We start from the raw sequence: 14557 nt of genomic DNA on the forward strand, positions 1-14557 counted from the left end.
TGATACTCTTTTAAGTCTTTGACTACCGAACACCACACACACATTACCTCTGAATTGAAATTTGAACATCGACAACAGTATAAGGCCTTTGTTAGGAGTTAAGACAATCAGTTAGGCCCAAGTCAGCAAGCCCCTACAGAAGCGTCACTGGAAGTCTGTAACCCTCGAATATTGTCTTGGAAAATCAAGGTACTCGGTAGTTTAACAATGGATAAGTATAAGACCCCCTCTTGGTATAGTGGAATAGTGGGCCAACTGGGTTAAGGCCTTCGACAATAAAGAATTGATATTTCAATTATCCAATCAGATTTAATATTATTAATATGTAAGCGTTAATAATAAAAGAAGAAAAAATATAAACTTCGAGAAAATGAGAACCAAAGAAAGGAAGAGTAACACAGTCAAGGTCCACTAGCGCATCATGAACTACTCGCCATATCTAAAAGGGGCTCCTGCTGCATTCTTTATTAACTTACATCAACCAGCAGCTTCAATTACAGCTCCAACCCATAACAAAAAGCAAGGAAAACTAAAATTACAATTGCAAAGGCAGCAGGCAAGCACATACTATACAACCTACTGCGTCAGCCTGTAGACATCCATATAGCCTTCCATGCAGATGCCAACGCACTCCAATGAATTCCAATACGACACAGCTTCCACCTTCACACAACAATTATAATTTAAAAAAAAGACAAATGGAAGGAGCAAGAGTGTCGAATCCCAGTCAGCCCCCGCCCGATATGCCCACTATTGCAGCATCCTAACTGCTTTGTGCAGTTGAAACCACCGTCCCTGCTGTTTTTACATCCTCAGATTTAACTCCAGCACCCACAGCTGCAGCAACAGCCGAGCCACCCTTCTCTGTTATCAGGTCTTCTTTACCACTTTCTTCCAACCTAACAGCTTGAGCAAAGCTCTTGGACATCTGTTTTATGAAGTCACTAGATAGTGATACTGGATTCCGGTGCTCATTGCCACCACCAACAGGGACAGTCATCAAGCTGGCTTGCTGTTTCTTCCTTTCCTGCATGGCTTTCTGCCGGTCCTCGTAAAAATCGAAATCATCCAAGATGGAAACATCAGTTTCATAATTCTTGAAAATGTTCAACATTTCAATTCCTTGTTCCAATTTGACCTGCAAAAAATACTGGTATTAGATAAGAAAAGAAACTAAGGTCGACAGGAAAACCCACATGGGCACTACATCAAAAGCAAACAAATAAAACACAACCAACAGTATATCGTGCATACATAAGAAAATGGGCCAAATAGACCAGTTAACTGGGGCCTCAGAAATGAGGCTTACAACAAGTGCTCAGAGGTGAAGAATGAGGATCTATTCCCACTACGGAAAAACAAAGGTTTTTAAGCTTCCTATGAGAAGCTAAATCTTGTATTCTGAATTTGGTATTATGCTGGACTCTTATGCCAGGGCAGTAAAATAGTTTATTTGGGATTCTTCTCTTCAAATAGAACACTTTTTTTCTTTTTTCCTTTTTTTTTAGGGGGGGGGGGGATTCATACACTGGAAATTAGGAGAATTCAATTGGTTTAATTTCCAAGGTTATGTCCATCACATGGGTGGAAAAGATTGGCTGCCTATGTACGACAGCCTGTGCTGTTCCACAGGGTCCTCCCTGCTTGACTCATTAGTCCATATACTTCCCATCCAAAACCTATACATACAGGGAAAATGGATTTGTCAATGTGAGAGGAGACCCAATGAACTTCCCTGACTTGAACACCAAGGCGACCCAAAGGAACCCTACTAATGATATTTATATGGTAAGTCATGCCACCAAGAATGAAAAGGTTTTAGCAATGGCTACAATAAAAAACTAGATGTCACCATGATGCTTAATAATCTACTTTTAGAGTCTCACGTTAGCATCTGCTTTTAGCCACTCAAAGATACTGTTTCCAGCAAGAACAGTGGCAGCGAAGCAGACAAAGGTAACAACATTCAAAGAAACGACCATCAACGTTGACACAGGCTTGCTATCATTATAAGTATGAATCTGAAATGACCATGAAAAATATTTCAGTCCATTCCTACTCTGAGAATGTTGAGGTGAGAATTGAAATTCTACCTCTTGAGTGTCCCGGCTGTTTGTTACAGGCTTGTTATCATTGTTTTCAAGTATAATGTGACGAAACTGACTATTGGGAACATCCTTTATAATGTGCCACTTGACAGGGAACTGCCCACTCCATTTATCTTGCTGCCAATAATCAACACTTTTATCAAAATCTACAGGTCCCACCATCTCTGCTACCCCACAAAACTGTGCACTAGCATTCACCTGCATAATATGGAACACCAGATATCAGTAGAGGTGGAAATATTGATATACCAGCTTCATCTAACGTAATTATTTCCCATTTCATGTCAAAAAAAGCAATAGTATAATCTTCCCCCAGCCTTTTTTACCTTAGAAATGATGCAAGAGCATCCAAGGCCTATAAAACAGTAGAGGGCCTCACTAGAAAAGGACACTAAGGCTTAAAGATAAAGTTTTTGTTAGAAAGCTATTTGTTCAATAACTTATGGAAATTTTGATATTAATTTTTTATAACTTGCTCATTTTTAAACCTTGAGATCTGGATGTTAAGAAGTATACCGAAAAGAAGAGAAAAACTGGGCAGGTGCCTTGTTTCTCCTTAGCTTCACGATAAGCAGCATCCAATTTTCTGTTACCATTTGGTGTGCTGGCCCAGACACGGTATTTAATACTCTTGTGAACATTATCTTCACTGTATGATTTTATTATGAAGAACTTGGCATCCTTGTACTCTGTAACAAAATCTGGGTGGTTATATGACTCGCCATGGGCATCAACAGTCAACAAACCACTTTTACTATTATCTGTAGATGATCCATGTTCGTTGGTTGTCTGGATTTTTGGCTTTGAGGCCCTTGGTCCACGGTTCTGCTCACTTAGGATATCAAGTGTGCCATTACAGCTACACAAAGAACCACTCCCTCTTCCTCGCCGTCTGCCCTTCTCAATTGCCAACCAGCTCCGACCATTTGTTTCCAAAGTGGAAATAGGTGCACTTCCAAAACCAGAAGCTTGATAAATACCACTATTTGGGTAACCTCTTGAGTATGAGCTAGCTCCAGATCCAAATGCATACAATGGTCTTTGTTGCTGAGGAGCCTGTCAAAGATCAAATGGTAAGCTAAAATTTTGCCCTCAAACCAAAATAACAATAACAATAATAACATTTTTATTAAAATTGTTGTTTTTTTATGAATATTTTATTATTATTAAATGTTTGCATTTTGATCATTACTAATATTATTTTGAAAACTGAAAACACCAAGCCTAATTGGTTGTGTGCATTCAAAAGGCAAGCAGGCTTTTCACTAGAAGATCAGCCGAACACATGGCAGTACATCACTGGGCTTCTATATGATGAGATCCAAAGAAATGCTGTTCTGTAGTAATCATGGCAGTGGCTTTGCTGAGTCTGGATCTGGTCCCAACAGCCATTGCAGCTGTACATCGGGAACATCTCGCGATGAAGGACAAGGGAGATGTTCCCAATGCATGGCTGCAATGGCGGTTGGGACCGATTGTTGGGACTAGATCCAAACTCAGCTTTGCTCCCCATGCCATTTCTAATTAAGTACCTATAGATCTATGGAATCATTGTATTACAGACAATGCCATTGATCTTTGATGATCTAGAAGGAATAGAAAGCTATGTGACCCAAGTAATATGCTAATTTACAATCAGTTTCTTCTTTGCTTAAAGTACCAACTGAAGCTGTCAGAGGATAAAGATAAAGCTCCTGACAAGTATCACGGCATGGCATCCTACACCCAGGATGTAAATGTAGCACACTGCAAGAATTCTGGATAATGAATTCATAATAGTTCTCAAACTAACTCATCAAAAAATTGTTCTCAAACTCACCAGCAATGGTGCATGCTTCAAAGAAAAAACTGTAAGCAATATTTTTAGATAACAATGACCCCAATTATGGAGATCTTCATAAGAAGCAACCCTATAATTTCAGAATCACATTCTCATTTACATGTAGAAAAAAGGACTAGAGACAAACCATTGCATGCTTCAAAGAGAAAAATTGTAAGTAATATTTTTAGATAACAATGACCCAAATTATGGAGGTCTTCAAAAGAAGCAACCCTATAATTTCAGAATTACATTCTCATTTACATGTAGAAAAAACGACTAGAGACAAACCATTCCAATACTATGCCCAAATGAACTCAGTGTGCCACCAATTGGTTGTGGAGAAACTGCAGGTGAGGACAATGGAGAAAAGGACCTCTGTCCATCTGAGGATTTTGACCAATCTGACCATGGTCCACTGGAACCAAAACCATCAAAACCCTGTCGCAGATCGTAGAAACCAGGAGTGCCAGAATTTCCACCGAAGCTGCCTCTACCAAAAGATCCAAATGGAGAGGGGTAGCCAGGTCTAGGCCCAAAAAGCATGCCATCACCTTGCTGGTCAATGTTAACTGGTACTGTTAGGTCATTTTGGGAGGCTGGAGTTGGTGAAGTAATATATGGCATGCTAGGAGGAACCGGCTGTTGATAATATGGTGGACCTGAGAACGAGAATTGCTGGGGGGAATAAAGCTGGCCATCACCCCTAACAGAAGGCAGAGGTGTTGTAACTGGGGAATATGGCCCATATGGCATTTGAGGACTGTATCCATAACCAGTATGAAACACAACAGATGGACTGTCATTGTAGATGCCCTAAAAAAAAATTGAAACATGAAACATGAAACATTTGGTGAGATTTATCGGGAAAGGATCGTATGGACTATGGAGAAGGAAAGGTGATGGATTGCACTTACAGGTGATCCAATTTCCAAGCCTTCAGCATTAACATATGGAGGATATTCATCCCCCCATTCACCGGTAATATTGTCATAACCTGTAATTACAAATCAAGAAAATATTAATATCCTGTTTGAGACAATAAACCTAAAATATCACAATCAATGATGGAATTCTATATTCACCAATCCATAAAACACACACACAGGCACACCAAAAAAAAACACTACAGTTGCCATTGGCCATGTAATGTGACCCATCTAAGGTCCCCTACAAGCTTAAATCAACTAAGCCATTGGTTTCTAGGGTGTCATTTAGTTGCCAAGAAAACATAAGCTAAATAAAAAAAAAATGAAATGAAATTTCCCTTTCTGCAGTTTGTTTGATTAACAAGGAAAAGTTAAGTCGGTTTTAAAGAATCAGCTAATTAATGGACCACACACACTCATTTATGAAATCTGCACTCAACTTTTGTTCCCATTTAGATAGCTTCATAATGAATAATTATTAACTGTTTTTAAGGCAGTGTTTGGTTGCAATGCAAATAACTTTGCACTGATGCAAAATTATGGCAGTGCAAATGATTTGAATGTAAATTCTGACCTATTTTTGTTTCAAATTTTAGCTTATTTTGTTTGATTGAAGTACAAATGAAGTAAATTAAGATATGAAGCAGAATAAAATAAAACCCAAAACAAAATTAAATGAGAATTTGCATTTTTTCACTTGCACTCCCATGCATTTGTACTAGTGCAAATAAAATTGCACTTCTACCAAACACAGCCAAAAGAACATTCTTGGAATCAAGAAAATCCTGTTGTGGGCCCACCAAGTTCCTTAGGCTAAAGTACTAAATGAATGCATCTCTCATGGGGGGCCTAGATCATCAGTTTATCACCACAACATTTTCATTTCTATGCTGTCTAATACACATCATTGCTCAGTTACAATCACCCTAACAGGTGATAATTTTTATTTTTATTTTGTTTTAATCTGTAGTATCTCCTTTACCTGATCTGTTGATAATGTGAAAATATCAAATATCTAAATAAAAAAGGAACAACATCAAAACATATGCATACCAAAAAAAAAAGAGGATTCTGCTGTGGGCATGATGTCATTCATGGGCCCCATTGTAGAAGTTAAATGTACAAAGTTTCTATATGATGCAGCGTATTAGACCAACCTGCATGTTTTGGCTGGCAAAAATTTGCAAAGTCTTCTATTTTAGAATTAGAAGAATATAAAATTTGCTTTTAGCGTGCATGGATCTCTTAGAGGGTGTTTGGGTTTTTTTATGAATATTAGAGGGTGCTTTTAGCGTGCATGGTTAAATGTACAACAGCCATTTTTTTATCCATTGTCCTGTCTCAACAGCCTTGTGGGATCATTTTCTTTCTTCTGTGGAACTTTCCTGGGCCATGCCAAGTAAAGTAATGGATCTCTTAAGAAGCTGGGAGCTTCAAGGCCTCTCCAAGTTGGCAAAAAGTGTGGTTGGCTATTCCTGCAGCAGTGATCTGCACCATCTGGGCAGAAAGAAACAGAAGAATTTTTCAAAACAAGTATAAGGATGTAGACAGTCTTTTATCTTGTAGTGTGGGGAAGTTAGTGTCTTGGACTTCAGCTGTGAAAGGGTTCCAATCCAGAGATCTTGGTGCACAGCTGAGGTCTAGAAGTTTGTTTGAGCTGTAATTTAGTTTTGGGCTTTGTTCTCTGTAATCTAGATCCGTTTTTGGAGCCCCTCTGAAATTTCTGTTGTTTTAATAAAATTACCTTACCTTTCTTCAAAAAAAAAATATTAGAGGTGCTTTTTTTTAATAGATAGAGGGTGCTTGGTTTTGCTCATGTAGCAGTTGTTTTCATTTTGAAAACAAAAAACAAAAATCATACATATTAGCAAATACCCCCTCAGTTGCCAAGTTTGTTAGTCTTTGAGGTTATTTCCTATTTTGAATTTAGTTAGGAATATATTTACTTGCCTTTAGTTATTTCCTATTTTGAATTTAGAATATCATAGAGAAATGTTGTTTCTTTGTATCTTAAAATCAATATATTTACTTCCCTTTAGTTAGGAATATGTTGTTTCTTTTGTAATAACTAATAAGAACATTCAACACCATGAATCTGTAAATAAGGTTGAAACTTTTGTAAGGGAATTAATAATGAAACTTTTGTAAGGGAATTAATAAGGTTGAAACATTTACAAGCAGCTTTTATTAATTATGAATGTTGAAAAAGTGCCATGTACAAAAGTGATAATCCCTCATGCTAGGTTGGCCCCTAGCACAGAATCCCTTGTCTACTCTTCACAAACACCATTAATGGGTATTTTTTTTTTGATAATCTACAATAAATTCATTAAAGAACCAGCACACTCGAAAATAAGCAGCTGGAAAGATAGTACAAAGCTTGCTCCAAGGTTTGGAGAACAAATTACAATCCAACAAATGCAATAAAAAGCAAACAACAGTATTTATCAAAAAAAAAGCAAACAACAGCACTGCCAAACAAAAACAAACTCATGTAAACTTATTGCAGATTGAAACCCAGCCATGGACATCCACAATCTAACTGGTTTCTTCCCACCCCACCCCCCAAGAATGACTGCTCCTATTTACCTATTCCCTTGCTAAGGAATCAGCAACGCAGCCTTGTTGCTTGCTAGGTATTTCACCTCCCTTGCCATGTTTTTTCCTCTTTTGAATAAAGGTATAGATTTTTTTTTTTTTGTTCAGCAACACAAAAAAAAATTATTAATTACTTGAGCAAAAAGAGAGAAAATACAACAAGAGGTTGTGCTGATAACCCTTCACAACAACAAACCCATCACCCTATTATAATTGAGCCCAATACAATTGTTGTTTATGAACTCCTTGCTTAGATAATCCATCCATCAAGCCATTAGCAGATCTTTTTATCCATCTTATGGAATTGAATTAAACTGCAGAAACAAAACAAAATTACAACAACCCCATGAGTATCATGGGTCTGCACACTGTGGATATATAAAGCTACTGCCCACTGTTCACCTCATTTATACGAAGTGCATCTTTCTGAAGAAAATAAGAATAGGCTACTACAATGACTAAGAAAACAGCATGTATTATATTTTCCTGACCATCATTTCCTCAGTTTGAGACGTAATTTTTTAGCAAAGGTGAAGTGTAATTGTATTGATGTAAGTCCTTTGTACAATGAGAAGCTGTACATACCAAAAGAGAATGACCTCAAAAAAAGGCCATCCTCAAAAAATTACAATCAGAAGTAACCTCTTTAAATTCAATATGTATAGACAACCAATTTCTAACAAAACCTAAAGCCGAATTGATGACTTCAACTTCAGCTGAATTGAAAATACAATTTGAGATGTATTTTCAAAATCCCTAGTATCCCTCAGTCCAAGTTGCACGGAAGACAGCTAAGGGGGCAATATACACACAACATCCCCTCTTTTTAATCCAACTGCCATTTCTTAAAAAAAAAAAAAAGGCTTCAACAGACTCTGGACAATAATCCACCCCAAATACTCCTCTAACCCAGTCCCAAGCCATCATCTAATCTGGCAATGCAAGAACAAATGGTTCAGTAATTCTTTGTCAGTCATTCTTCAAACAACCCAGCAGTCCTGGATTCCCCTTCCACTATTAAATTCCTTATATTTAGCATTTTACCCATCCTACAAGCAGCTTTGCCTCTTTCGTTTTGTGCATACTCCAGAAATTTTTGAAGGTGCAGCTCCCTCAAGCTAGAAAGTGTTGACTATATAGGTGCTGAGTCTGCTTACTCCTAGGTTATTATATCTTTTCTATTCTTTTCTATGGATATATTTTAGATCTGATTTGCATTGTCCCTACAAATAAATATACATTTCAGCATTGTGATCATTGTCCTACAGATGTCACCAAGTGATGCATAAAAACACAATTTTCTAGATTCCATACAGATCATTGCTGCAATAAAAACTAACCTCCATAGTAGAATGGCTGTGCCTGAGGAGCGTAGATATTGGATGGGTAGGCAGCAGTACGATCTCCAGCAGCAGCCAAAGATCCTGCCTGACCTGTGGCATCTCTTGGAGAACCTACGTTTGCTGCATCCTGAGAAGGATTAGAAGGCACCATCCTTTCTTCTTTAGTTGAATGGGGCTGATCATATATGAAAATCAAAATATTATGAAAAGCATCTTAACTAAGAAATGAAGTTAGCAGCATAACGGAAATGATACTTTACAGGGTCAAGTAAAATACCTGTTCCTTCAAGCTATCTGGATTGGCAGGTTTATCCTCTGCATTCAAGTTCAATATGCTCAACGACTCAGTAGAGTCTTGGAAAGCAGACATTGCAAAATCATTGATCAATCAAGGATTGTTAATGAACAGAAAATATACATATGACAAAGCAACAAATTTCTTGAATTAAAGGAGCCTCTTGTATGAACCACAAAAAAGAAAGAAAAAGAAGGTGCCAAGATGTTATTTAATATTAGAAGATATTCAGTATATCCATCATCCAACCAAACAACTGTCCTCAATAGAACATTATTTGGAGAAAATGGTTTGCAGCCTTTCAAAAGAAGTTGGTTTACTGGTTAGATTGATTAGAACAGCAAATGGTTTGGCTGATTCTTTAGCCAAACAAGGGACAAACAGGGTGACTTGTTCTGGGCTAATTTGTAATAGGTTTTAATTTTGGGGATCGGATTCCCTACTTTTAGGGACTAGACCTGTGTATCTTGTATAAGTTTTTCCAGGCTTAATGAAAGTTACCATTTCCTATCAAAAAAATGATAGCATGGGGGATCTGAGACATTGAGGAGTTGCAGATGGTTTTAGGAACGAAGAGGATCACATCGCATTTTTTTCAGGTTCAAGAAATAGGGGACTCATTAAGAGCAGAACTAATGGTGGTTCTACAGGGTGTACAGTGGGCAAAAGAAATGCAATTGAGAAAATTAATCATTGATGGGGACTCTAACATGATGATTAATTGGCTACTCAACAATGAGACAGCTTCATGGCTTTAGAGAAATGAAACCAAGAAACTTGGATGGCTAACAAGGAACATGTCCATACTTCATACAGATTTAATGGGTACAAAGATCATTGAATGGCATGGCTGATGCTTTAGCAAAACAATAGGTGGGTCTAGAACATTTTTTTGGCACAATTATAATAAAGTGTAGGGGAAGAGATGGTTATTGACTATTCTCTCTGAATGTTGAATGTAAAATCTATACATAACTAATGTTCATAATTAATTAATAAAGCTTATGGTTATTTATAAAAAAGAAAAGTAGGCTAGATACAATAGGATGTGGAATCAGCTTTGTTTTCCAAAGAAAGAATACAGCCATGACTATTTGATACCCTTTGTTTGTCTCAACTCCTTACCAGCACAACCAATGAAAAGCAGAAAACTTAAAAGAACTCTACTATCTTCTTTTATTTTATGTCTTTTCCTTTTGTATATACCATTATTCAATCATATTCCATAACATATTTAAACCAACACCATGAATATAACAAAATACAAATATACTCCATGTCATTTCAAATAATTAGAAACATAAACAAACAAATAAAGCCTCAAGATGACTTTGTGGTTGATTACATCATCAACCTAGATGACTTTGTGGTTGATTACATCATCATCCTAAGCGACCACATCATGCGTTATAAGTATCGACTGACTATTAGTGATACAATAATCTGGCCCTCAATTGATTAGATGGTCCACTAGTTGACTTACAAGTTAATGCTTACTGTGTCAATGTCACATAGCCTATGCTATATCATACCAATCAAAATTGGCCGTAAGCATAGGTGCAATAAAACTTTGTAGATCAAAGCTTCATTTTGATAGGTAGAATAAGTTCCATGAAGCCCAATAGAAGATGGACAACAGTTTGAAAAGCAAAAATTGGTATGCATCAATCTGATCTTATTTCATAGTTTCAGCCAGAGGCATAAGCAGATTATGTCATACAATCATAGATGCAGAGAAGCCTCAACAATCAGATGTAATGAAGAACATGCAAGCATCTAAAGAACGATCTTCAACATTATGTATTAAAGATATCTAAGGGGTTTATAAAACACCAAAACAAGATATTTAATGACAGAGATCAAGAAATTCCATCACAGAAAGCATCATTATCAGAGTGGCTAATTGGGTTCTCGAGACAAGACTCATTCATCATTTCACATTTTTTCGTAGAAACACCTTTCACCTTAGATGATATAACAAGAGGTTCGCATTGGCCAGTGGGAACCTCATGAATGAATTCTATTAAACTAAACTTTGATCGGTTTAGTAGGGGTAATCCTGGTCCCTCAGGTATTGGGGGTCTACACAAGGACTGGAACAGGACATCACTGCATTATATTCTAGCCCAATTGGAAAGAGCAGTTCAACAAAAGCAGAATTAACAGCAGCCCTATAAGGACTGAAACTGGCTAAAACTCTTAAATATAGGAACTTGGCAGTGGAAGGAGATTCTGAAGTGGTAGTCAAATGGTTAAGACAAATAGATTTAGTTCTGTGGCAGTACACAGGGACATGATTAAAGAGATTAAACCACTAAGCAAGAACATCAACATTAAAAGTCAAATGGGAGCATAGATGAGCCAATGCAATGGCAAAACAGGAGGCCAACAGAAGATATTTCTTTTAGGAAAATCTTAATTTTTTTATTGATGAGAATATTTAAAATTTTCTAAAGGCCATTGCCATGATTTTGGACTCATTGGTGTAACGTCTTTACCACTATGAACTGAGATTTCCCATATAGGTTCTTCTTCTGTTAGCTGTATATTTTCGATTATTGATCCCTATCACTCATTCACTAGAGTTGCTTAAATTGGAACCAAATGGCAATTTCCCCTATGTGTTATTGACTGATAAACCATGTGGCAATAGATGAGCAGAAGGAAAAGAAATAAACTTACGCTTATTCGTTCAACAAAAGAATTTAGAAATCCTTTCCACATTCAATTTCAGACACTACACATCTCAGATACCAGTAAAACCATGAAACTAGCCAGAATTCACAACATAATATCACTTGACCCAGGTTACCCAAAGAAACATTTAATTAAGGTGATTCCTGTTATTACTGCATCTAACACCCATTGTGTGTCATGTCATGCATCAGGGTCTCCAAAAAGTAGTTAATGTAGCTTAAACTAAGCACAACCTAAGATGTGCAAGCAATATAATGCTAAAACATCCATGGCATTTACATAAAGTACCAAGATTCTTCAGCTAGCCCACCTCATATGGTTGGGATAAGGCTTGAATGATGATGAAGATGATTATTCAGATGTCTGACCAGCTCTGCTTGATAGTTTATAACAGCACATACTTCTAAAGTCTAAACTGTAGGGGAGGGAGAGAAAAATGACTTTGGGATACACTGTCCTTTCCTAACTTATAAAAGACAGAGGGGCACAAATTTTCGTCAAAGGAGAAAGTTTTTTCAGGCTTCTAAGTCTTTAGTCAGGATAACAAATAAAAATAATAAAATTTTAGCTAACAAAGAAGCTTTTTCCTTATTATTTGATCCAAAAACCACTAAATAGAATCTGAGCTTTATTATCCTATAAACCCTAGTTCAGATCTCGATGCAGCATACACAGAAAAGTCCCTAAAGGGCAGATCACAATGTGCCCCCACATAAATTCCCTCTTTTACAAGCATAATTAAACAAATAGATCAAGGGAGGGATAGAAAAAAGCATCAAAGTCACAACTTTCCGTTACCTCGGTTGCAAGCTACGAATTCTTGATACAACACGGTACAAATTCCATAAATGAAACCGCCTAATAGGGATTTTTCCCCAATTCATGAAACACAAGTCGTCTTTTGGCAAAAGAAGCCAAGCAAAACGACACAAACCTAGTCCGAATCTAATAAAGGTAAAACAAAATCGATAGGCGTCTCGTTTTATAATCTCATATAACAAGCAAAGCCGGCTCCAACAGCTAGTAAAATCCATCAAACACACAATATTACTCCGGAATTCCTGAATCCGATAAGGAATCAGTTCAGCCCCATCAAATCAAATCCAACAGCCAACTAGGTTCATAGAATCTTACGTGAAAAGGATCTCTTTGATGCATCAGAAAGAGACAACAAAAAAAAAAAAGAAAACAGTTTGAGAAAACCCAAAACACACACACACACAACGATAAATTAATAACCAGGCACCAGAACCAAAAGACGAAAAAACTTTTATTTTCTTTCAATTACATACCAGCAGAGATGATTCGATCCGTCCCCTGTTGGGCTGTCGCCATTAATCAAAGATCTCGAAGAAAAGCTGCTTAATCTGATACTCTTCTAATATATATAGGTCCCCGTTCTAAATCTTTTCGGGAACAAAGAAACAAAAAAGAAAAGAAAAGAAAGAAAGGAAGCAGTGAGAAAAGGGTACAGAACCTAGACCAGAGTCGCACGAGAGGAAACCTCAGTTTAGGTTAAGGGCAGCAACTATTACTTTTTTGTTTATTTTTTTATTTTCTCCTTTTTTAAAAAAGAACTCTGGTTTTTTCCTTTTCCTTCGTAGGGTCGGTTTTATTTTTTTTTTCAATTAATGCTGGAGTAAATTTAGTAAGATTGTGCTCACTGTTTCTCAACTTTCTAGACTTCTAGTCTCCAGAAAAACAATACAAACCAGTGGAAGCATACAATGAAACTTACTAACAAGTTCCTCAACCTAAAAATATTTAAAAATAAAAATAAAATTTATTTATTCAAAAAAATATATTATTAGTGCAGGTTTTGATATTCTAATCTGATGGTTTGCAATTTGCTTTCGTTGAGATGCCAACGTAAAGGGTTTAACCCAAAGGGGATAGGGATTGGTCCATTGGAATCCATTTGGTGCATCAGTGCAAGTTTTGAGCTGCGAATCTGATGGTTTGCAGTTCGCACTTTGCAGTCGATATGGTGTGATTCGTTGAGATGCCAATCTAATGGTTTTTAACAACCCAATGGGGGTGTTTGTTATAAACCATAGGATTGGAATCCATTTGGTATATCGGTGCAATTTCTGAGATTCTAATCTGATGGTATGCAGTTCGCTATGGTTTTCAATGATTCGTTGGGATCGACCTGAGGACGGTTTCTTTTTCTACAATGAGAAACTCGGAACTCGGAAGGAAGTGATTGTGGTTTGTGGGTAAACTCGTGGAATATGAAAATATGAGAGTTCTTCGAACACGTGGCCACATGGCCTTGCCTCCCTCTTAGAAAAGGAAGTGATAGGCATCATTGGAATCCTATGATGCCGAAAGACATGGTACCAAAACATCTTTGACCAATCAAAACCTATTCGTCACTTGAGTGCTTTGATTGGTCAAAGCTCGTCCGGTACATGTCTTTTCGGTATCATAGATTTTTATTCAATTGGTTTTGAGTGTTGTGTTTTTCACTAAATTTTCATACGCTTATATTTCAATTTTCAATTTAATTTTGTTTATAAATGTAACTAGTGGGACCCGTACAAAGTATGGACTTTATTAAGTGAATGACACAAACCAATACCAATGTTTTTAACTCGTCGTTGACTTAGCCGATTGAATCATTCAAACCATCATCTGATCTTGATTTTGGGTCTGATTCTATTAAAACCCGCCCTTTGGTCAAAATTGTTGGTTTGGTCCAAAATTGTCTAACTCAAATGGTTCAACCGTTAACCTATTCAATATAGTCACCAGGTTGCAGGTTG

General features: G+C 37.0%; 1 protein-coding gene across 4 annotated transcripts; it reads right to left on the minus strand.

Moving 5' to 3' along the window:
• Positions 1-283: 283 nt before the first annotated feature.
• On the minus strand, positions 284-13525 carry ECT5 (evolutionarily conserved C-terminal region 5). 4 transcript variants are annotated; one of them, XM_088944370.1, is made up of 8 exons: positions 13082-13525; positions 9075-9112; positions 8795-8924; positions 4845-4924; positions 4219-4743; positions 2625-3164; positions 2094-2306; positions 284-1138 (listed from the first exon to the last, which is right to left on the minus strand). In XM_088944370.1, the coding sequence occupies exons 1-8, from the start codon at positions 13122-13124 to the stop codon at positions 764-766; spliced, it is 1944 nt and encodes a 647-aa protein (XP_088800496.1). In that variant the 5' UTR covers positions 13125-13525; the 3' UTR covers positions 284-763. The 4 variants fall into 4 exon arrangements, with proteins under 4 accessions (XP_088800496.1, XP_088800494.1, XP_088800493.1 ...); XM_088944368.1 differs by having other exon boundaries at positions 8795-8972; XM_088944367.1 differs by having other exon boundaries at positions 8795-8972; positions 9075-9151.
• Between the last annotated feature and the right edge of the window lie 1032 nt (positions 13526-14557).

Source organism: Nelumbo lutea, chromosome 5 (genome assembly GCF_056320005.1).
Source record: "Nelumbo lutea isolate HS-2025 chromosome 5, American lotus-T2T, whole genome shotgun sequence".
Lineage (NCBI taxonomy): Eukaryota > Viridiplantae > Streptophyta > Magnoliopsida > Proteales > Nelumbonaceae > Nelumbo > Nelumbo lutea.